This window comes from Sebastes umbrosus, chromosome 11, assembly GCF_015220745.1.
Source record: "Sebastes umbrosus isolate fSebUmb1 chromosome 11, fSebUmb1.pri, whole genome shotgun sequence".
Lineage (NCBI taxonomy): Eukaryota > Metazoa > Chordata > Actinopteri > Perciformes > Sebastidae > Sebastes > Sebastes umbrosus.
In genome coordinates this window covers 31,601,455-31,625,062 of record NC_051279.1, presented here as the reverse complement: position 1 = coordinate 31,625,062, position 23,608 = coordinate 31,601,455, and the positions used below count along the sequence as shown (strand labels likewise).

General features: G+C 41.0%; 1 protein-coding gene across 2 annotated transcripts in view; it reads left to right on the top strand.

The window, feature by feature from the left end:
* Window positions 1–23,608, top strand: part of LOC119497152 (zinc finger protein 236-like) — a 63,450-nt gene that overhangs the window by 3,775 nt on the left and 36,067 nt on the right. For both annotated transcript variants that reach the window (XR_005208878.1, XM_037785055.1), the window contains 12 exons: window positions 2,083–2,247; window positions 2,367–2,545; window positions 4,594–4,724; window positions 7,583–7,755; window positions 17,360–17,482; window positions 18,939–19,112; window positions 20,059–20,236; window positions 20,718–20,990; window positions 21,845–22,048; window positions 22,226–22,358; window positions 22,958–23,218; window positions 23,375–23,607. Coding sequence is in view for 1 of the 2 variants with exons in the window: in XM_037785055.1 (XP_037640983.1) it covers window positions 2,083–2,247; window positions 2,367–2,545; window positions 4,594–4,724; window positions 7,583–7,755; window positions 17,360–17,482; window positions 18,939–19,112; window positions 20,059–20,236; window positions 20,718–20,990; window positions 21,845–22,048; window positions 22,226–22,358; window positions 22,958–23,218; window positions 23,375–23,607 (2,227 nt within the window). In the remaining variant the exon portion in view is untranslated. The remainder of the gene's footprint in view (window positions 1–2,082; window positions 2,248–2,366; window positions 2,546–4,593; window positions 4,725–7,582; window positions 7,756–17,359; window positions 17,483–18,938; window positions 19,113–20,058; window positions 20,237–20,717; window positions 20,991–21,844; window positions 22,049–22,225; window positions 22,359–22,957; window positions 23,219–23,374; window position 23,608) is intronic.

Here is a 23,608-nt window from a genome sequence, read left to right as displayed (position 1 = left end):
GCACAGCAAATATCACCTTCTCATAGATGTTGAATCACAACTGCAATTTCCTCTGCTGCAGTGTTCACTGGCCAGTAATAGTAAATTGCTTTCAGTGGCTATTTGTTTAAATTTCCATTCCCTCCTCCCATACTTTGTGGCCCCACATCCTAAAATACATATTGAACTCAAAAACCTAAATGTTCACAGTTAGCATCCACTGAGGCACCAGATGAGTCAGAGGACTCTGCTATCCATGCTTGCTTTGTAATGTATGATAATTATCATGTTTTGTGCTACTGTATGAAAGATGTTCCTGCCCATCAATGAGGTATGATGATGTGTTTACACTTTTTGGTGGCTACTCTTGGCGTGAGTAGGCCTATAATGGAATCGTTCTGTGTGGGAACTTATTTTTCCGAAAGAGCAATGGATTGTTTTTTTTTTCTTTCTTTTTTTAGGGTACATTATTTATTTTTTTAATTAATAATACACATGCAAAATACATGTGCATTTGTTCATGTTGAGTAATACAGATTTTTGCAATTATTAATTCATGGTGTAGTCACCCTTTCGTGTCCAAGTGTGCCTTCTTCTCTCTGATTACCAGCTGCTCATAGCTTTATCCATATCTTTCCCCTCTCCCCCTTTAAGATCCATCTACACTCGCTTTCTGTCTCGCTGTCTCTCTCTTACTCCCTCTTTTGCAATCAGACACATGATCATAGACAAGGTAAGGGGCTAAGTTCCTTCTCTCCATGCTATAGAGTGCTGGAAGGATGACGTATTTTTGTAGGCCAACCAGGAAGTTAGCATCGTCCTGGTTCCCTCGACAAAAAGCCAATGGGATTTTTCCATTGGGTTTTGGATTATTGCAGAAAATAAACTCTGTGGCAAACACATGTTTATGATACTTACACGTTTTGTTCAGCAAGATAATCTCCACAAATGAACACCACTTTTTAGATTTTTGTGGTGTGAATGCAATCGCAAGAAGTAAAAAGCTAACGTTAGGCTATAAACAAACTACACCACGGTCGCATAAGCGCGGGTATAAACAACGAGGCTGTAAAGGGGACAAGTCGGCGTGATGACGTTTAGTAGTCTCATTTAGCCACATGATTGCAGCCGCCTTTTTTAAGACACATAAAAGCTTCAGAATTCATGAGTGGGGTATTTACTGATATAATTGACGTCGTAGAAGAAAATGTTAAAATCTCTTGTGTTAACCACAGACCTTATTTCAGGCATCTAACTAAAAACCCACTGACTTCCAGACGAGGGAACCGGAAGTGCTAAAATGCTAACTCATTTCCAGGTTTTAGGACCCATTCCTGTAGCACTCAATTAACAAGGATGTTAGAGTAAGGACAACTTCTGTCATTTGGTCTCCTCTTGACGAGTCTCTTCTGGCATAAACAGACGATAATAGGACCCTACCTCTCTTCATTTGCAGTTGCACCTGTGTAGTTGTGGGCCATTTCCATTTTAAGGCCACTATGTAGACTCTCTCCAGGCTGAAGAGCAGCAGCCTCGGGGCCTGCCACTCTGAGTAAGACTCACCAGTGTCAGTGTTGCCCTCGGCCTTCACCGCAGTCAGAAAGTACTCTGAAATTAAGTCAGCAGCTCCTCTAATAGAAATAGAATTTAATATTGGGACCATTTCTGCCTCATGGGAAATATTTTTTTTTTGCAGTCTGGTAATATAATGTACTTGTATATCAGTGGTTTTTCTCTCTTTCAGTTTCTCCATCTCTCTCAATCACCTAAAAAATAAAGATTACCTACACATAAATCATTGTTTATGATTAGATGATAAAGTGAAATTTAATTTTTTTAACACACCTGTTGCTTTGCAGATGCCCGTCCATGATTCTTGAAGACACTTTAATAGGACAGGGGGAGAATATGGGGAGAAAACTTCCGTAGAATATTTTGTTGCTTAAGTCAGTTAAGGTAGCACATTGATTGAAGTGCTACAGGGTCTCCTGTCTCCACCAAAAGTGAGAATTAACAAGGACATAATTGCATAGGGAGACATCTGAGATCTCTCCCGTTTACATTATTCACTACTTTCTTTAACTTCTCCTCTCTCCCTTGCAGCCTCATCGATGTGACCATTGCCCACAGACATTTAACGTGGATTTCAACCTCACACTCCACAAGTCCACACACACAACCTCTGACTTCACGTGCCCCGTTTGCAATAAAAGGTTCTCCCGCATCGCCAGCCTCAAATCTCATATCATGCTGCACGAAAAGGAGGAGGTTAGTCGGCTGACCAATCAAACACGAAACCCATCATTGATTTGCACTTAACTGCCCGTTAGGAAGAAACTTATCTCTCTGTTTTTTCTCCTCTACCACCTTCGCTACCCGCCCTGCAGAATTTGATCTGTGCCGAGTGCGGAGATGAGTTCATTCTTCAGAGCCAGCTGTCTCTGCACTTGGAGGAGCACCGCAAAGAGCTGTCGGGCGTCAAGGTCTACACCTGCAAGACCTGCGACAAGGAGTTCAAGACATCTGCACACCTGAAGGAGCACATGAAGAGTCACGTAAAGATGAGGTCAGGCAGGGCTGCAGATGCCGTTTTATTTCATTTGACCAAGTCAGGCGGAAAACTGCTTGAAGTTAAAAGGGAAACATAAATCCAAAAGCTATCAAAAGAAACTATGGGGATCTCTTTCTAGGCAATTTACAGTCGAAAGTCTACCACTGTGGTAATGATATTTTGGAATGTAGCTGCCCACAGACAGTGTTTGTATGTTGCATCTCATTATATTTTCCAGTTTTTCATCTGAAACAGCAGTTAGACTATCAAGAGACAATAAGTCTGCCATTAAACAGCAGTCCTCTAGGGTAGAGTCACAGAATTACTTTTTCTGGTCATTTTAGTGGTGAAAAATATCCACAAGCTGTGTGGTCAGACATGAACCTCCCATCAAAAAATGGGACATTGGCTGCACAAGGACATGTACATTCTGCCATGGCATTCAACAGAAGGTTTGAGTTTTGTACATTCTCATTCGTTCTCATGAATTGAATGCACATAACAGGCAGTTATACAACTATACAAGGCAACAGTCCTCAATGCTTTTTGTAAACTCTATAGACTATTTCTAGTGGAAGCTAAACATAAGAACCAAGGTCTAAAGAGCCTCGCAACAACAACACTAACAACACAAGTTCGGGACTACATTTAATGCAGTAGCAACTCAAAACTGCATGCGTGGAAATTAATGATGTGGTTTGAAAATATTTGTCAGTATCAGGGACATGCGAGGCTGACAGACAATACCCAAACAACTGACATGATCAAGTGCCATAGATCCATGGTGGACAAATAAGGCATGTAACTATTGTGGCTCAAAATCCTGCAATACAAAAACTCTATTATGAGCATTGTGAAGCTGAAAACGGATTATATTATAAAGTAAATCTAGTTGAGCCTCCAGCAGATGTACGTTCAGCTCAGTTCAAATCCAGAAGAAAGAATATAAAAAGCTCAGAGTGGTGCGTTTTGAAAGCACTGTGTTATATCTAAGGAGAAATAAATGTTTTTTTGTACTTTCATAATTTATTTTCATAAAAGTTTTATAAAAATACCATCCCAAACTGTGAGCTGACTTTACACTGACTTACTAATGTCTAGTGTTCACCAAAATTACTTCTTTTTAAGGTATTTTCTTTAGGGCTGTCAAAGTTAACGTGTTATCGCAAATTCATTTTAACAACTCATTTCTTGTAGTGGGCTTTAAAGCTAGAGTTAAGATACTGGTATCATATGAAACTAAAAAACCTCAGGAATCCATCGGTACCAATCATGTCATACTAATCTCAAAGGAGGCTAAAATTACAAAGTTAAGCAAAATTTTGGCAAGGAAAAACTGGCAGGCCATTTTCAAAGGGATCCCTTGACCTCTGACCTCCAGATCAGTGAATGTAAATGTGTTCTATGGGTACCCACGAGTCTCCCCTTTACAGACATGCCCACTTTATGATAATCACATGCAGTTTGGGGCAAGTCATAGTCAAGTCAGCACACTGACACACTGACAGCTGTTGTTGCCTGTTGGGCTGCAGTTTGCCATGTTATGATTTGAGCATCATTTTTTATGCTAAATGCAGTACCTGTGAGGGTTTCTGGACCATATCTGTCATTGTTTGGTATTTTTAATTGATTTCCAATAGTGAATATATACATACATTTGCATAAAGCAGCATATTTGTCCACTCCCATGTTGATAAAAGTATTAAATAATTGACAAATCTCCCATTTTGAACAGATAAAAAATGGGTGATTAATTTGCAATTAATTGCAATTAACTGGACAATCTGATTAATCGCAATTAAATATTTAAATTGATTGACAGCCCTAATTTTCTTTCTATCTCCCTGTTATATACTTTTGTGTTGTCGTAGTGTTGGTTGCACCTTTCAAGGAGAAAAAAACTTGCTACAGAATACGTAGAGGATTTGTAGGAGAAGCATATTGAATTGAAAAGGGTTAAAACACAAGAATGATAAAATCTGCATTGTGGTAATTTTGATGATCCTCTGTGAACTTATGTTATGTAAACTTGACTTTTTTTTTTGTGTTTACTCCTTCCGCAGGCCACTGAGCTCTAGTTCCAGAAACTACAAGAAAAACATTGACCGCAGTGGGTTCCAAAACAGCTGCCATCACTGTGGGAAGGCTTTCAAAAAGCCCAGCCAGCTTGTTAGGCACATACGAATACACACAGGTGAGTGGAAAGCACAGAAAAAGGGACGACATGTTCAGGTTACGTAGATCAAATGTCCATTTAATGATTCATGCTCAGATGGATTACTGTAAAAAAATCTGTGTTGTTCTGCAGCTTCCGCAAAACCTGAAGTTTTGTAAGGTGTGGGTGGGCACTGGCACCAGTTAGTAATTGACGGGGGCTCAGTAGCCTGCTGTTCCAATGCCGTAGGTCGTGAGTGGGCAGCGGTGCCACTAACAGGAGAGTTGGCAGTCTGGTTTCTTGATTTGAGTTTTTTAATGGCCCCTGAATATTTAATTCTAGGCAGTCACACATTTGTCTTTCTGAACTGGACTTCCTCTGATTGAAGTGGTAGTAGGCAGTATATTTTGGCATCATTGGGCAAAAATTCCATAATAACCTTTCAGCATATTGTAATTCAAGTGTTCTCAGTAGGGATGTCCATAATTAACCGTTAACCGACATTAAGCATTTTAACCGATTAACGCTATCGGTTAAAACGGTTAAAAGAAATGTTAATAATTAATTAAAAAGCTGAGCGGCTCAGAGGAGTGGCTCGTCTCTTTAAGGAGAAAAGCTGGTCCACCTTAACAGCCCACCTTAAGAGGCGGAGCCAGAGTTGCAGGATACAGAATGTCAGCTCCGGTCTCTCTCAGCTCGCTTGAGCTGAGTGGAGGAGTTGTAGTTTGGTAGCATTTATTCACCGACAAATAAACTGTACACACACTGCTACACCTACGTTCACAGTTATAACGCTACCAACAACCTCACACTCACCGCCAACAAAGTTACGCAGACTACGTGTGTGGCGGCGAGCCTCCGACAATGCGAGAACGTAGCACAAATACACACAGTTTGTTGGACACTCGCTAAAGTTATGTTGGGCAGACAAAGTTATTGTTACGCCGGGCAGACACACAGCTGACAACCTCTAAACTAAACTAAATGTGCGGTGGAGACTTTTACTGGGAAAGTGGCTGCATGTCCGCGACACTACACGCAGCATCGTATCTGCTAAGTTAACGCTCCCGTCAACAGATATATCTGTTGTGCTCCTGCAGCTGGTACGAGGCACAAATGTTGTCGGTTAACAGTTCAAAATCGGTTAACGGGGGTCGGTTATCGGTTAAGAACATTTTTCAAAATGAGCATCCCTAGTTCTGAGAGATAACTAGACTTCTGCACCTCCTCATGGCTCTGTTTTCAGGCTTTAGAATATCTAGCCAGTGACGGGAGACTTTGACCAATCACAGGTCATTTCAGAGAGAGATCGTTCCTATTGGCTGTGCTCCGGTCATGTGACTGGAAATTGGCGTTCCTTCACCAGATTACACAATGGCAGCGGCGCCACAACCTTTCTCATTTTACAGCTAAACCGTGCACTACAAGATGATTCTGAAAACATTTGAGGAGAGAAATAGGCATTAACGTAACAGAATATTGATTCATATTTGATCAGCGCTGCCTAGTTTGACCGTTTGGTCGGAATTCGTGAGTGATTGACAGCCGGCTCTCATAGACGGCAGCTGGACAGCAGACCTCAGATCAGCTCTGACTGCTTGTTTTCCTCCGGTCTGTGAAATCTTGCAGATGCGGTTAGGAGCACCGGAGGACACAGAAGAAAATGATTTTTTTCAGGTTACCTGTCTCATGTACTACTGTCACGATATAGTGACCATTTTATAAAAATAACTTTTTTTAATATTTGCTTCAATCTCGCCTACTTCAGCTTTAAGTTTTCCTCTGTTAACTGACTCCATTACACAACGCCACCAACTCCTGAGCAGTTGTTGTTGTGTTTACCCTCCATTTCTGAGCAACTGTATACCTCAGTCTCATCTGTCATGCAGAGATGTTGTGTGTGTAAAATTTAAATATTAATATAGAGCGTATTCCCGTGTGGATGTGTGCTTGTTCAGCCGTCTGTGTTCAGGTAATGTAGCCAGTAGCTTCCAGCCACGTGCTGTTTACACATCATCCACATGTTAATTTGTTTGGTTGCCAGGCTGGCTGGATGACTAATGGTGGATGGAGTTGATTCCTCTGTGCTTTGAATCTCAAACAGCCCTTAAGCTGATGGGGTTAAGAGTCGCTTTTGGAGACTACACAGACAAACACACACACACACACACACACACACACACACACACACACACACACATTATGCCTCATTCTCTGACTCTCTGACGCACAGAACAGTTGATACGCGTACAAGATTGTATTCGAGTCATCTTTATTTAGGCTAATACCAGAGATGGCCTTATGTTGCTGCCATGGTAACAAAATTGCGTCGTCATACTGGTATAAATTTAGGTATTTTCATATGTCATTGATATTGCAGGATGAATTATTTGGATTTGTTGAGTATTATAAATACTAGAGATGGACCCCGGTTGGGTGTCGTGTATTTTTTTTGGTCTAAATGTATTAAATTGCTATAAAATGCAACCAAACATGATAATATAAGTCTGATATGTGTTAAATGTACGATTTACAGTATCTTGGTAAATTATTTTTTGTCAAATTTTGTTGAAATAATAAAGAATATATATAGTTAAGGAAAATAAAAATCCTTGAGTCAATCATTTTTTAAAGTAAATGCTTGTGCTTGAAAAGAGTCACAATCATTTACTGGTTCAAATATCAAATGCTGCAACCAGCCTCAAAAGGTGCTTTAAGTGATGTGAATTTAACAATAGAGAGGAGTAAGTGAGGATGTCTTAAAGAAGCCCCCAGTATTTACCCCTAGTTTACCTTTTATTTTGAAGTTGTTGATTTAGATTCTAGAAATTGCAGTTTCAAGTGAAATTGTCATCAGTGTTTCCAGCTATTTGACCCGACCTTGCCCTTCCCTTCAGGTGAGAGGCCCTACAAGTGCTCACGTTGCGGCAAGGCTTTCAACCAGAAGGTGGTGCTGCAGACTCACATGGTGAGACACACTGGAGAGAAACCTCACCTCTGCATGTTCTGCCCTGCTTCCTTCTCCCAGAAAGGGAACCTGCACTCCCACGTTCAGAGAGTCCATTCTGAGGTAAGAAGAGCAAAGTGAAACACTCAAACCTCAAAAATACTGTATACATACATAACTGAATGCTTATATTCACATTATGGGTATCAAATGAAATACTCTATTGGTATCAGTATTTTTTGTTGTGTATACAATTTCTGAGCTCAAGGAGTGAATGAAACAGCCTTCAGTAAAAGTGGCTGCTAGTGCTTTTAAATTGAAATGATTGCCGATAGTTTGTTTGTTGTTTGGTTGAAAGAGGAGGGCAGAAAACCAAAAATTAAATGTCCTTAATAGAGACAAGACTGGTAAATGGTTTCAATTTATGAACTTGAACAGCTGCATCATATATGGCAATATCAGACAGATAAGGTAATTGGACTTTTCATGCTCTTCCAGGTTTTGGTAATTCAGGATCATTTCTTTTATTCTGGTTGCTGTCCAAGACATTTCGATTTCTTTTTGTACACCTTTGCCTGCCCTCCTGCTCACAGCTTGTTACATTCAGTGCAACAGGACACCTTGCCATATCTTTTGTCTGTTGGAAAGGGAATGAGGTGAAATTGCAGCTTTTTGTTACTCATTTGGTTCTTCTCCTTTTGTGTGGACTTCACAACAGCCGACCGTAAAGTGCTTTTTATCCATCCTAATTTAGCCTGGACTTTGGTCTCCGACGGTGCTGCTCTGTCACTGAGGTCACGTCCTCTTAGTGCCTAAAGCTGGTTGAGAGTTTGAAAGAATTGTTCCACTTCAAAGTCCTCCCTAGGTTCCCATAATTCTCCTGTGTGTGGATGTCCTTTGTCAACAAAGAGCATTAATGGATGTGAGTGACAGTGAGTGGTGGGAGTAGCTTCTAGTTGATGACTGCTTCCAATAATGTGGCTACAGTCTGGATTGGGTCAGTTTTCCTGCTGCCTGATTGTAAAGCAACACAATGATCTCCATCACTGGAGGTGCAGAGGGTCCCCCATCAGTAGATATACCACAATGCTCAGTGGTAGTGCATTTTAGCAAAAAGGTAACAAAGCCCCAAAGTATAATATATGCTTTGTGCCTCCACACCAAGCTTCACATTAATTTGGTTGACTACTGCTAGTGCCAGCTGAGAAATGAATTTACCTGTTTAGACTTTGGCTGTAGCTTCTGAAAATATGAGACAAAAATGCTGTCATCGTGGTCCATAGGTCTGTTTGCTTAAATAATAATAATAATAATAATAATAATAAAGGTTTATGACAAAATACCTGCAAAGATAATGCCATTCCCACCAGCCTCAGCTGTACACATTTTAGCATTTTAGCATGCTAAACTAAGATGCTGAACATGTTAAATATTATACATGATAAAAAAATCAACATGTTAGCGTTGTCAGCTTAGCTCAAAGCATCACTGTACAGCTGGAAAGAGCTGCTAGCTGAGCTGCTGACTCTTGTTAGTAAAAAATCAGTGACTTCCCATAGCCCAACTCCCCACCACTCTTTAGTGGGAAATACTGTATGCCAGTCAGGCTATTGTATGAATACATCCCAGGTGATTTCACATAATGTAATATATACCTGAAGTGATTGTTTCCAGCACACCTTGAGGCTACACATCATTATCTTAGAATTACATTATTCGGGCAAATAAATACCAGAGTAATAGAAGGGGCACTTCCTTATTTTTCATGCTTTTTGTCAGAGAAAGTGATTCCTCAGATTGATGACCTCAGAAGGAATTGCTCCCATAAATTAATTACATTTGTGTAAGCAGGTAAAAACGATATCGTAGCATAGAGCCTCTTCATCACAATCTCTAATCATGCAGGTTGTGTGAGCTGCTTGGGAGTCCTTATGACTTAGTTTTACAAGCACTGTTTTTTTGTAAGCAGTGTGAAAAAGTGAGCCATATACATCCCAAGTCATCATGGGTACTTGGAAGTAGAATAGAGTTTACATATTGTACATTATATTGCTCAAAGATGCACTATGTATGAACACAGGTAACATCCATTAGGCAGTGTGGACATAAACAGACACTATTTACAAAATGCAACAAAGTAAAATTCAGAACATTGATCTACAAAATGTATTAAAGATTCCATTTTAGAGGAATATATAGAGTTTGTCATTTTCAGTTGGCTTAAACTTAACCTTTAATCGTAGACCATAAAAGACAGTGTCGCTCATGGGTTATGATATTTGAATTCACAATTACTTAATAATTATCTGACAGGAAATAATTATTATTTAAGATCCAATTATGATGTTATAGCTTAAAAAACAACAACTAAGAACTCAGGGGGTCAAATAGACGAGTGGAAGGGCGGGGGCAATTACAATGACGAAATTAGGAGGTTTAAATGGACATTAGATTTGTGTTTTTTTGTAAGTAACTGTGATTAAAACATTTTTGAAAGTTGTGGCTAGGCCATAACACACCAATGTCCTTATCTCAGGTTCACCTGGGTATACATTCTGTTTATTTATTATTCACACCATCTATTTTTGCCATTTCATTCCATGTTGCTATGGGAATGTCAATTTATTGACATTGATTTTAAATATTTCGCCCAATGTCAGTTGGGATCGGCTCCAGCCCCCCGCGACCCTGGACAGGATAAACGGTTACATATAAATGGATGGATGGATAGATATTATTATTTGTGAATAGAGGTAGATGTGTTATGCGATGTCAACACAATATAAAATAGGGAACAAGATAAACCAATACAAATTTGGTCACAAAAAAATAATTATCTTGACAAAAAAGATAGGAAATTGGTGCCACTGTACAAACAATATTCACACATTCTTTTTTGTTTGTACAATGGGGGCGTTTTAATGGTGTTTCTTTTAGACTTAATTGAGTCTGAATAAAAAGCTTCTCACTCTATTCACTGCAGTCAGGTTGAATTAATGTTTACGGGTACATATTTGATGGCTGGTTTTCTCCCCATCCATTGTGTTCCAGTCCACCTGGAAAAAAAAGTGTTTGTATGCGTAATTGAAATGTTACATAATAATTTTCTTTCAGGTGTTCAATTGGAATTTCTCTTTGTCTTTTAAAAAAAAAAAATAGATTAGAACTAGTAGAAGCATGAATTTGTTTCTCTTTTCTCTCTCTCTTGCTAACATGATTGCGTATTCCATGCTAAAAGCCCGTGATGGGGCCAGTTGATTGAATTACTTCTGGAAAGCCAAACAGCAGGACCATTTGAATAATGCAACTAATTTTCACAAGTGTCCTTCAGCTTTGCTGTTCCAGATAGAGTTTGTCCTTATGATTGACTGACTTCATGAATAAATTATGATCAGGCGTTATTTGCAATAGATTTCATGAGCAGATGAATACTCGGGAGCCAGGGGACTAAAATAATCATGGTTTAAAAGTGTTTTGGTCATGTAGGGTGGTGTAGGCATGTTGAGATAGTAACACTGTCTGCACATAAATGACATAAATCAGCTGCAGAATATAAATCTACAGACACCTCAGCGGTTATTACACTTCAACTGACACTTCAACTGCTTTACGTGCTTTGACTTCAGCTACAAACAATTTACATTTTAAGACATTACCGGTTTTTGCAATTGCAACTGCAATTTTCAGCGTAAGTGAGCACACTTAGATTTTCTAGTTAAGATTGTGGATTTTAATCTAAGTTTCTAAACTATAAAGAAACCCTTCAACAACTTATTTATCCCTCATCCCAAACCCCATGTTTTTGTGTCTAAGTGACTAATGGGGACAACAATTTTAGAAATTGATCCAGTATTGAGGGAGTAGTCTGCAGCCATCGGCCGCTAAACAGGCAGCAATATAATCATATCAGGCAATTGTGCAACGTCATTTACGTCCACTTAAAGTTCTTGTTTTGCCGCTGACGGGCTCAGAAAGTGTCTGACAACATAATGGAAAGGACTCTCTTTTCCTTTCGCTTGTTATTGTGTCTCACTCGGAGAAATCTCATTCTGAAACTTTGCGTTGCATCTGCATTGTTGAAATCATCCAATATATTCAGCTATAACATTGACAATCTTTTAGTTAACACTAAGCTACACTAACTACACCTCTAAATCTGAGGCCATGGTTCTCAGCAGGAAACAGGTGGATTGCCTACTCCGGGTAGGGAAAGAGTCCTTACCCCAAGTGAAGGAGTTCAAGTACCTCGGGGTCTCTCGCGAGTGAGGGGACTATGGAACGTGAGATTGTCCGGAGAATCGGAGCAGCAGGGGTGGTATTGCATTCGCTTTACTGCACCGTTGTGACGAAAAGAGAGCTGAGCCGGAAGGCAAAGCTCTCGATCTACCGGTCAGTCTTCGTTCCTACTTTCACCTCTGGTAATGAGGGCTGGGTCAGGACCGAAAGAACTAGATCGCGGTTACAAGTGGCCGAAATGGGTTTTCTCAGGAGGGTGGCTGACGTCTCCCTTAGAGATAGGGTGAGAAGCTCAGTCATCCGTGAGGGACTCGGAGTAGAGCTGCTACTCCTTTGCGTTGAAAGGAGCCAGCTGAGGTGGTTCGGGCATCTAGTAAGGATGCACCCCCCCCTGGGCGCCTCCCTAGGGAGGTGTTCCAGGCACGACCAGCTGGGAGGAGGCCACGGGGAAGACCCAGGACTAGGTGGAGAGATTATATCTCCACACTGGCCTGGGAACGCCTCGGGATCCCCCAGTCAGAGCTGCTTAATGTGGCCCGGGAAAGGGAAGTTTGGGGTCCCCTGCTGGAGCTGTTGCCCCCGCGACCCGACCCCGGATAAGAGGTTGAAGATGAATGAATGAATAAGTTACACTTCCTGTACTTCCTGTACACAACAAACTCTGACAGTACCGGTGTCCCTTGGCACTCCTCTCTCCACTCTCACTCATGTTTCCACCGTTGTCTTCCGGCAACAAGTCACGCGATACCATAACAAACAGAAGAAAGTATTATTTCTCTGTATGGTCCTTTCCATAATGTTGTCAGACACTTATAATAACATATATAAAACAATATAAAAACTAACCCTTTAAGTGGACGTAAATTGACGGTTTGCAATTGCCCGACATGATTACCTTGCAGCCCATTTAGCGGCTGCCGTCTGCAGCATTCTCCCTCAATACTGGACCAGCTTCAAAAACTGCTGTCCCCATTAGTCACTTAGACACAGAAACATGGGAAAACAAGGTCCACGTTGAAAAATACCAAAGTTACCCTTTAATGTGTGACCTCACTAAACTTTCTTCCTTTAATATCCTGAAAAAAAAAATGTATTTCATTCCTTTTTTTAATATCTCTTATCCACAAATCTCCCTTTCTGCATCAACCACCAAATATGTTTCAACCTCACTTGCACAATCAATGACATCAAAACATGACTTCCAAAAATCTTCTAACTATGTTGATTACCGTCATCTTCCCCCCCCTCTCCTTTCTCCGTAGACCTGATTTCTTTTGTGATCAATTTTGTATTGGTATTTAAGCATAATTATATAGGGTGGGGTTACAAATTGATAGATCAACAATAGAGTAAAAAATATATAATCACAAATGTCCATGTACTAATCAATACAAAATTGGCAAGCAGCTGCAGAAAAAGAAAACGAGAAAGACAGACAAACAAACAAACAGGAAGAAGAAAAATAACAACAAACAACAACAAAAAATCATTTAAATAAAAACTTCTGCGCCCCCCTCCCCCCATCCCCAAATCCCTCCCTTTGGGTCCCTCCCATCCCACCCACCCTAGACCTTGGGGACACGGAGAACAATTATATGAAGGATTTAATTGTAGTGATTGCTTGTTTCCAATGTGATATATTTTCTCTTTTTGCCAAGTGCATGTTTGCAGCCCAGTGTTCCATACCTGCTATATCTAAGAAGTCAAGAAGCCATCTTTGTATATTGACAGAATATGGAGCTTTTGTCTGAATTAGTCGCTTTGCAGCTATAAGGCCAGCTAACCAGAGACGTCTCTGCTTAACACAGAGTTCCAGGTTGGAGCTGTCATTAAGTAACAGGACTTCAGGTGAATAAGGAATTGTATTTGACAATATGTTTGATAGCATCTCTGCAACCTTCTTCCAGAACTCTGCTACCCTTGGACACCCCCAAACAATATGAAAAAAAGTACCTAATGCATTTTGATTGCATAAGGTGCAGTTTGGTGATGGTAAAGATTTAAATTTATGCAATATGTGGGGGGTGAAATATGTTCGGTGTATGAAATTGAAATGTATAAGTTGATGGTTGGGGTTCCTGGAAGATAGTTGGATGTTCTGCCAGATTAGTTTCCAATTTAGGTTGGAGTTATTTGGAGAGAGGTCCGTCTTCCACAGTCTGTCAATAGTTAGTGGCTTACAGGAGGCCTTATGTAAGATAGAGTATATTTTCGAGACCAGTCCACTAGGGCTGATCAGAGCTGTGTGAAATGCATGTATGGGAAGAGATATGTTCCAAGGCACACCATAAGTGCGCATCGCTGTGCGGAGTTGAAGATAAAAAAAGAATGATGTTCCAGGTAAATTAAAATGTTTCTGGATGTCTTGGAATGCTCGTAGGCCCTGAGGACCATAGATGTCACCAAGAGTGTGCACCCCTTTAATGCTCCATTGAGAAAACGAAATTGGTTGGCTACCCAAACGGAGGTCAACATTATTAAAAATGGGAGAGTGAAGATACCAGTTAGACAAAATTTTACAGTGCTTTTCGGCAAGACGCCAGGTAGAGATTACTTATAGTTACACTTATAATTGAGCCAAATTTCTCTTTTGATTGTTTGAGTGAAATGTTGGAGTATATCAGGTCTTGTAACCTGTGAGGGTGCACCATGTTCTCTTCCATTGGCCTCCAAGACACCCGAGAAGCAGGATTTAACCATTTTGAGACAGGACGCAGTACAATCGACCAATGAAACCACTGGAAGTTAGGTACACGAGGCCCCCTTCATCTTTTGGCCTTTGGAGAGTTAATAGTTTCAGTCTTGACTTTCTATTCCCCCATATAAACCTCAACATTAAAGAATACATTTTTTTACAGTGGTCTTTAGGTGGTTGTAAAGGTACCATTGAGCCGAGAAAGTTGATTCTTGGGAGGACATTAATTTTAACAGTGGAGATGCGAGAATGGAATGATAATGGGAGGGTTTTCCATCTTTGTAAATCTGCTTTCATCTCTGTCACAAGTACGTTGTAGTTGTTTTTTATAATGTTTGCAATTGAAGGGAAGATTGACACTCCTAAGTATTTGATGTTCTGAACCACCGGAATATTGGATATGGAGGTCAACTGTCTTGCTGAAGCATTCAGTGGGAGTAAAGCAGATTTAGCCCAGTTAACTTTATATCCCGAGATCTGGCTAAAGCTGTTCACTATATTTAGCAGATGGGTAAGAGACCGATCATCTTCATCCATTGTTTGTGGTTTGTCAGCTGTCTCTTTGGGCTTGGAATTGCGGAGTCGCGTCGACATTATAATAGGCGAGGCAGGCAGAAATTAATCTGCTTGTTTGCAAGTTTGACTGACTAAAACGAGGTCTGATCAAAGGTTTTGTAGCAGAAAAGTTTGGGGAGTTCGGGCAGAGGGAGATCTACTCCGCCATCTTGATCACGTCACCTGCCTGACCTGATTTCTGTCTTGATCTTTTTGTCATTGTTGCCATCTCTACCTTCCCTGTCATCACCAGCTTTTCATATGACATCTATTCCACCTCTCCCGCTTTGCTCCCACTTAATGATTATCACTCTAGTGGAAACACGCATCTTGGCCCCATGAGAAATGGCCTCCTGTACCCAACCATCTTTCCCATATGTTCTACACAAGTACACACTTATTCCGTAATGCAGCTGCCACATACCCGTCGCCATGATGGCGATAACACCTTACTGGAGCTCCTCCATATGCCCTCACTCACTCTCACAAACATTCAACTTCAAATGCATCTTTTCTTACCTTTCTCCACTTCCTGTAAACAATCTCTGTCAACAGACACTGATCCTCCACTTCACCCAGGGATTGACCCTCATGGAAAAGCAATCCCCTTCCCCTGTGATTTTTTTTTCTCGTTGCAAACTCAACAGTCACACTTACTCTTATGGATTTTTTCTTAGTGCTTACACTCCTAAACGTTGTTTTTCACTCACCACTTGCTGTCATTTCAGTCTGGGATGTCAGTAGTTCAATTTTCAAGTTATTTCCCCCTCTCTTACCCCTGAATCTTACTCATCCCTGCTCAATTTCTAGGATTCTCCAAACATCCAAAACTCAATTCAAATTTCACTGGACTCTTGCTTCCCTCAAGGCTAATTAAAAAAAACTCCACTGTTTTCTATCTGAAAGTCTTTCCCATTTCAGATTCATTGGTGGTCAAAGCACCGTACTGTACACTACCGGCACTTCAGGGTTTCTGCCAGAAAAGTTGTTCGGACAGGTGGCGCCAACCCAACATTTTTATACTTTTAAATAACAAAGTAACGGGGCACTTTTATTGTGAAGAATATAGGAAATTAAATGTGTTTATCATCATTTTACAGCAGCTCCTTTGACCAGTAGTCACAGCCATGGTTACACACACACGCACTGAGTTAGTCCTTAAAGGAGTTTGCTAGTTGTATGACATATTGTAGTTTATAAAACATCTTAAAAATACATAATTCCCCGATGCTTTTACCCGACGGGGAGTCAATTTAGGCCTGGCAGGCTCCCGGGCTTGCAATACACTGGCGGAAACTCTGCTCTTATTACTAAGATTGACAGACTTCCTAAATAATACTTTTCCCCCCTTGATTATATTATATATTATAACATTATACTGTACTTGAGATCTTAAGGTGAAATTACAACTGTGCATTGCCTTGCATTGTCTACATCATGTTATAATAAATCACCAGGAGCCATCAGGTGGTGATATTCACAAGAGAACAGTTTCTTACTCCTACATATGTTATTATAAATCATAATAAATGACTCCCCAAGGGGTGTAAGTACTCAAAATGTATACCTATAAATGAAAGTGTACACTCTTGAGCAGTTCCCAAGTTAACGAAAGAAACTTGCATTTGACTCGCCCACAAAGTCGTAAATACCTCTAGTCTGTTGATAAAACAAAACACCAAAAAAAGGCAAATATATCCATATAATCTTCTATTTCTTCATAAAACTGTGTACATTGAAATAGAACCCATCATGCCTAGACCACTAACAAGAGCAGAGCGTGAAGTGTATGTTTACAACTACATGATGTTATCCCCACTTTAGACACATTATACAACTTTTACACTTACTGAAGACAGACCAAATGCAGTATCTTTCTATCTTTAAAGTGATATGATGATGATGATAATCTCAACTAATCACTGTGTGAAATGGAGCTGCAGAATCCAGCTTGCTGTAATTGTTAGTACTCAGTCTATAAATCTCCCAGGCCTTGCAAATAAATAATTCATTTAGTGGGCAAAGCAGCTGAGTTCTACCAAATGATATCTGCATCCCCGTCCAGGGGAACACCACAACCTCAATTTGCTTTTGACTGTGATAGGTGGAGATCATATCATCATACATTTCTCTCAAGATTTTCAGTGACTAGAATGAGACACTGGAGGGGAGCTTTAACAGCAAAACACGTACATAGCAGCCATGGTTAATGTCTTGTATGCGCTTTATGTTCTCTTACAGACTAAAGGCGTACCACTGTTCCCGTGCATGGACTGCAGCTGTGTATTCAAGAAGTTGGGCAGTCTGAATGCCCACATCAGCAAGATGCACATCTCTGTGATTGAGGTGCCCTCCAGCACTGCGGTAAGAGAACAGCATGCAGAACACATGAGCAAAAATGTTGTTACAGTACACTTATTCGGCCCAGCATCCACTTTGAGTATATTCAAGGATGTTAATTCTTTTGACCCTGGTGAATGAGGTTAATGCTGTTAATGCACTTATTCTTAGAAACAGGGACAGATGCAGGGCACCGCAGCCTCTTTAGCCCAACAGCAGATAAACAGAGGACATCTAGTTTAAATATGCAACTATATTTAATTCTGAATTTAAAATCCCACTCACTGTATTTCCTTTATAAGCCATTGCTTCTTTTTCCAAAGATGTTTTTATCTTTCTCATTACTGGCAAATAATGATGCTGTCTTTTTTTTCCCATTGCCATTTCAGTACTTCCACAATTTCCCTTTGCCAAAAACTCTAAAAGCTTCCGCTTCATTTGCACTAAAAGAGCTGCAATCTCTTCCATTTTAAGGCTGTTAAACAATTTCCATTCTGCTATAAATCAAGCAAATTGGACCTGTCATACAGCCCAAAATGCAGCATAGAGCCTGCCAAGCTTCTCAGCGATAACCTCCGTTGGTAATAAATAATAAGAAGAAAATAATCCGTGTGTTGGAATGATCAGATGAGATGAAGATGAAAAATGAGATGTTTTTCCTCTTGAATTTACTTGTTGGTATGCTTTCCTCACGTCCGTTTCTCTTCTCGTGCACTGATTCGCTTAAGGTGAACAGCCAATCAGAGTGATATCGCTCACCTACGAGCTGAATTGGCCAAAAAGCCTCCGACACGGACTGACTAGAGCTGACGCTGCGGGACGCACCGCAAAAACTAGGTCGACAGACGCTCACCCACGGCCCCAAACTGGCCATCCTGATGGTCGGATGCAGCCGACCATCAGCTTGGTGTGTCAGGGCTTCCGTGAGGGCACAGTGTCTCGCATGTAGGGGCACATAGACATCAACTAATTTTCTAGCATGCACTGTATTGCGTTTTCTCCACTGGAAGGGCACCCTTGAGGGCTCTGCATCACATTTTCTCCATGTTAATTACTTTATCATGTTTTATCTACCATAGGTGCATCAAAGAGGGTACTTTTATGGCATTTCTTTTCGAACATGGGGGTACCCCAGGAATCCACCAGTGTTAAAATGCTACATGCCACATGTCCTCAGATAAACTAACCTAGTATAAGTAACCATAGCCACTGTCTGTATTTATTTAATTGTCTGTGTTTGCATTAAGCATGATAAATGAAAGTGTCAGTGATTCACACAGATGTAGACACTAATTAACATTTTGTTCAATAATGCCCAGTGCTCTGTTAATTTTATGCTCCAGAGAGCTCCTACTAAAAATTAGTCAGCTTTCAAATTGCAGCCTGTCCTGATCTTGTGAATGACCCTTTTGTCAAATCGGTCCTCGTCTTCTTTCTTCCCTCCTTCTCGCTCCATTCCCCCATTCTTTGTCTCCCTTAGGAGACGGAGACGACGGGTCAGGCTCCTGGGGGATCGGAGGGCGGCGAGGGGGTGACAGATGTCATCCAGCAACTTCTAGAGCTGTCTGAGCAGGTCAGTGGGGAGACAGTCCAGCCCCAACCTCCAGAGCCAGCTATTGCCATGGAGACTGCCATCAATCAGGACATCCTTCAGGTGAGCAAAGGGCATTCATCCACACTAAATAAATTACATGATCAGCACAGAACTCATCAGTATTCAGGGCCCCATAGACTGACCACATGGGAACCACATGCCTCAGACCAGACCTAGAGTATATGATTCAAATATTAATCTTAAAGTAACGAGTGCACCACTTCAGCTCCAATCCCCCAGTGTGACATGCACTCTTGAAGATGTGAGGATGGACAAAAACTCCTCATTTGGAAAAATTCTCCTTGTCTTTCTCTGTGTCTGTGTGTGTGTATGTGTGAGAGGGACTTGCAGTTAGGCACAGGAGCACACAAATGCACAACTCCACCTACAGTTTGATGAGTTTAGTCATCATAAAGTTAGTGGAACCATTTATGTGGAAATGATTAGGCTGGAGACCGGAGGACCCACAGTGGGATGATATTTGGACACGGAGAAGGAGATGAAAAGAAGAAAGTTTTCTATAAACTCACTGAAAATGTCCCTGAAATGATTTTAGTTAGAAACCAAATTATATTCTCTGTCAAGTTGCTTTTCTTTGGTGACTGAATGGCAGGATTTTGCTGCTTGTGGAAGCATGATCCATCCAGGAGAAAGGAGACAGAATAATAATGAATTTGTACCAGGAAACTTTATAAATGCCTTGGGTACTGCAGGAGTTGAATAGAGCCTCTGCTCTCCAACACAAAAGGATGTGATTGTCACTGAGCTTTGGTTCTGGACCATCACATCGCCAATGTTTTGTCAATGTTTGCCACAATATTTCAAGCCATACCTCAAATTGTTGAATCTATAATAATAATTCTATATGTGATTAAGTTTGGTATTTCTTTTTAAGAATTGAGAAAACATTCTGTTGTAAGGTTTGACTGTCATTTCCATAACTGTATTTTGTTGTACATGAAGGCATTTTTAAGCCATGGTGTTTATTTCTGTTCTGTTTCTGCAGCAAGCTCTGGAGAACAGCGGGCTGAGTGTGGTCCATCCGCAGAACGACGCCACATCCCGAGAGTCCCAGAACCAGACAACCGAGGTCGCTGCTGGAGAGAGCAAGAAAGCACAAGGTCCCGACAAACCGGTCAGGGAGAAGAAAAGGAGCATTTTCAAGAAACCTATACAAATGCCAGGTAGGAGGGGACATTACAGAGCATTCACACAAGCATTGCATCACAATGGCAAACTCATGAACATCGAATAACATTTTGACTCCTTGAATATGTGTTGAAGCTCATTAGGTTTGTTGTTGCTTTTCAGTCATAAACTTGGATTCTCTCTTTGGGAAATTTGCAAATGTGAACCATGTTGCAGAAAAGATTACTCAGTAAAGCAAAAACAATCTACCAATTATAACTTAGAAATGATTTACTAAGTAAATATACTGTTGCAGCGGTTGCAGCTTCAGAAATACATTTAAAAGATTGTCTGGTCTCATCTGCATTCATATAATTATGAAATCTGCTGTTCAAAGTAAATAAGAAAATCTGTCTTTTTTTTTTTTAATGATTTACAAGGATTAATTTCATAATGAAAGCAGCTTCCAGTTGCAGCACCAGGCTATTGACTGACATAAACACTGGACAGCTGCTTCACTCTGCCTTCCTTTCCCAGGCTCAATCAGGGAGGAGAATGGCGTTCGGTGGCACGGCTGCCCGTACTGCTCCAAGGAGTTCAAGAAACCCAGCGACCTCGTCCGCCACATCCGCATCCACACTCACGAGAAGCCTTTCAAGTGCAAACAGTGCTTCAGAGCTTTTGCTGTCAAGAGCACCCTCACGGCACATATGAAAACGCACACGGGCATCAAGGCCTTTGAGTGTCAGTGCTGCCTCAAGTGCTTCTCCACTTCTGGTAGCATGAAGGTACACATGCGTCTGCATACAGGTGAGAAGCAGGTCCACTACATGAAAGGGTTAACAAACTAAATTTCGACATTTCGAACGCACTTTTTTCACTTTATTGGCTTATTCCTCACGTCGGTTCAACACAATCAGTAAGCGCATAAGTCATACATGAGCTTTCAACATATTTTCAGATTCCTGGCAGCCTCTATCATTTAGTATTCAGCTATATGTTACGATAAATTATGCAGCAAATGACAAAAGCTGGACATGTGTAAATATAGTGGTGCTGCTACAGCTAGAGCCCTCATTTGCACTCACTTGTTTGCAATCATTCAGTATTTGCCTCTTCTAAGAGAGATTAACTTAACAAATCATCCCCCTGGACATGAAATGTCAGCATTAGTGTGAACAAACAGAACTGTAACACTTTAATTATTATGTGCATTAGTTTTTTTCTCTCTAATTGCTATGTAATGGCACTGTCAATGTTAGGTGTTTACTTTAGCTTTGGTTATGTGTTAGCTCTAAGCTAAGGCGTCTGATAGATATGTTCTCAGCTGTATTTCTCACCAAGGCGTTGTGCTTATACAGTTTCACATCTTTGTCACATTTCCTTGTGCTGTAATTTGGTTTCTTAGACATATATATTGTCTCCTGCTAACTGAAAGGCTTTGTAACCTTTTGTAGACAAAAAAATTAAATAAAATTATATGAGCTTGCTTACATTTTTGGTTTATGTGTGAGTTTCATATTTATTTAGATTGGCTTAGGGATAGTGAATTCTTATTTATTGATATATCTTTTGATGTTTGTATCAAAGTACATGTGTCAGACTCAGTCTAATTCTCTAAATACTAATTCTCCAAAAGTGCTGTTTTTCCCCACTCTGCCTAGGTGTACGTCCTTTCCCCTGCCCTCACTGTGACAAGATCTTTCGTACATCGGGCCACAGGAAAACACACATCGCTTCTCACTTCAAAAGCTTGCAGCAGAAGAAGCACAAGTTTCCCCGAAAAACCAACAAAGCCAAAGTGTCCAAGAGTAACCTACCTCTGCCTGATATCCCCCTGCAGGAACCCATCCTCATCACGGACTTTGGTAAGGGCATATGTTGAAAGGCACGTGTGTTTACACGATCGTACACATCCTTTTTCAGTTGTCCTTGGGATGAAGGGGAATGCATTAAGTTGTTTTCTTTCGTGTATGTTTCTCTGCACAAAATAAGATGTCTTTTCACTAGGAACACATTTTGCTTGTTCACGTGTCACTTAACAGGCCTCATCCCATCCCAAAACCCCCGCCTGGCTTTCCAACAATACCTTGAGGTGGTGGGCAGTGACCGGCCATACAAGTGCCAGTTCTGTAGTAAGGCCTACAAGAAATCAAGCCATCTGAAACAGCATGTCAGGTAAGGCTTCTTTATAACATTGCATGTCCAGTACAGAATGTAAAAGAGTTTAAGCAATATGACTCCAGAGAGGGCCATTCGCGTTTTCATATCGGCGACCGTAGCTCTCCAACACGCTTGGTACACAGGACAGGCTTCAGTTGGTTGCAATCTGCAACCTCAACACTAGATGCCACCAGATCCTACACACGGCTCCTTTAAAGGTCCTTTAGAGACACTTACCTTTAGTCAGTCATGTATAAAACAGAATATTAAGAATGAATAGCCTAATAACTCCGCTTCTCTGACCTATATATCTCTGTTGAACTTTCTAGCATTTGCATTATGACAGACTTCCAGCATTTGTCTTCCTTTCAATATTGAGAGGTTAATCTAAATGATGGCGCTGTCATCCTCGCAGCCTTTAGTGACAGTTCCCTTGTTTCACTGATAACTGGAAAGGCACCACTTTAGTAAAACATCAGGGAATTTGATTCAATTGGCCAAGTAATAAATTGCCGTGACTGTTCGCACCAAACCATGCATAGTAACTTTCGTAAAAATGCGGGAAATGCAGTTTCTTGCCTTAGCTCAGTGTTGCCATCCTTTTATCCTCCCAGGTCTCATACGGGAGAAAGGCCATACAAGTGCGTGCAGTGCAGTCGGGGTTTCGCCTCCTCAGGAGTCCTCAAGGCTCACATCAGGACCCACTCGGGCCTAAAGGCGTACAAGTGTCTGATGTGCGACACCACGTTCACCACCAGCGGCAGCCTGCGACGCCACATGACCACACACAGTGACATGCGACCTTACATGTGCCCCTACTGTCAGAAGACCTTCAAGTCATCACCCAACTGCAGGAAGCACATGAAGACACACAGGTTTGGGCTTTTTTTTTCTGCGTGTTTGTTTGTAGTTTTTTTCGTTTGTTCTTTTATACACTTTTTGCCTTGGACTTTCTGTACAAACCAGAAAGTCACACTAGACACACTAAAATATTAATCTAAGTTTCTGCCTTTCTTGTTCCGCCAAACCAGGTATGAACTGGCCCAGCAGCTGCAGCCCCAGTCGACAGATGACCCCTTAGGAGGGGGCAATGTGGCCCATGATATGCAGGTGGAAATAGAGGGAGATTCCCTCCAGCAACCCCCTGCTACCTCAGCAGAGCAGCAAAGTATGCTGGGACTGGGCCAGACAGAGGTTGTGAATGGAAGTCAACAAGTGACACTGGAGGCACCCCTGACTGACCAAGCCCTTGTACAAGGAGAAGG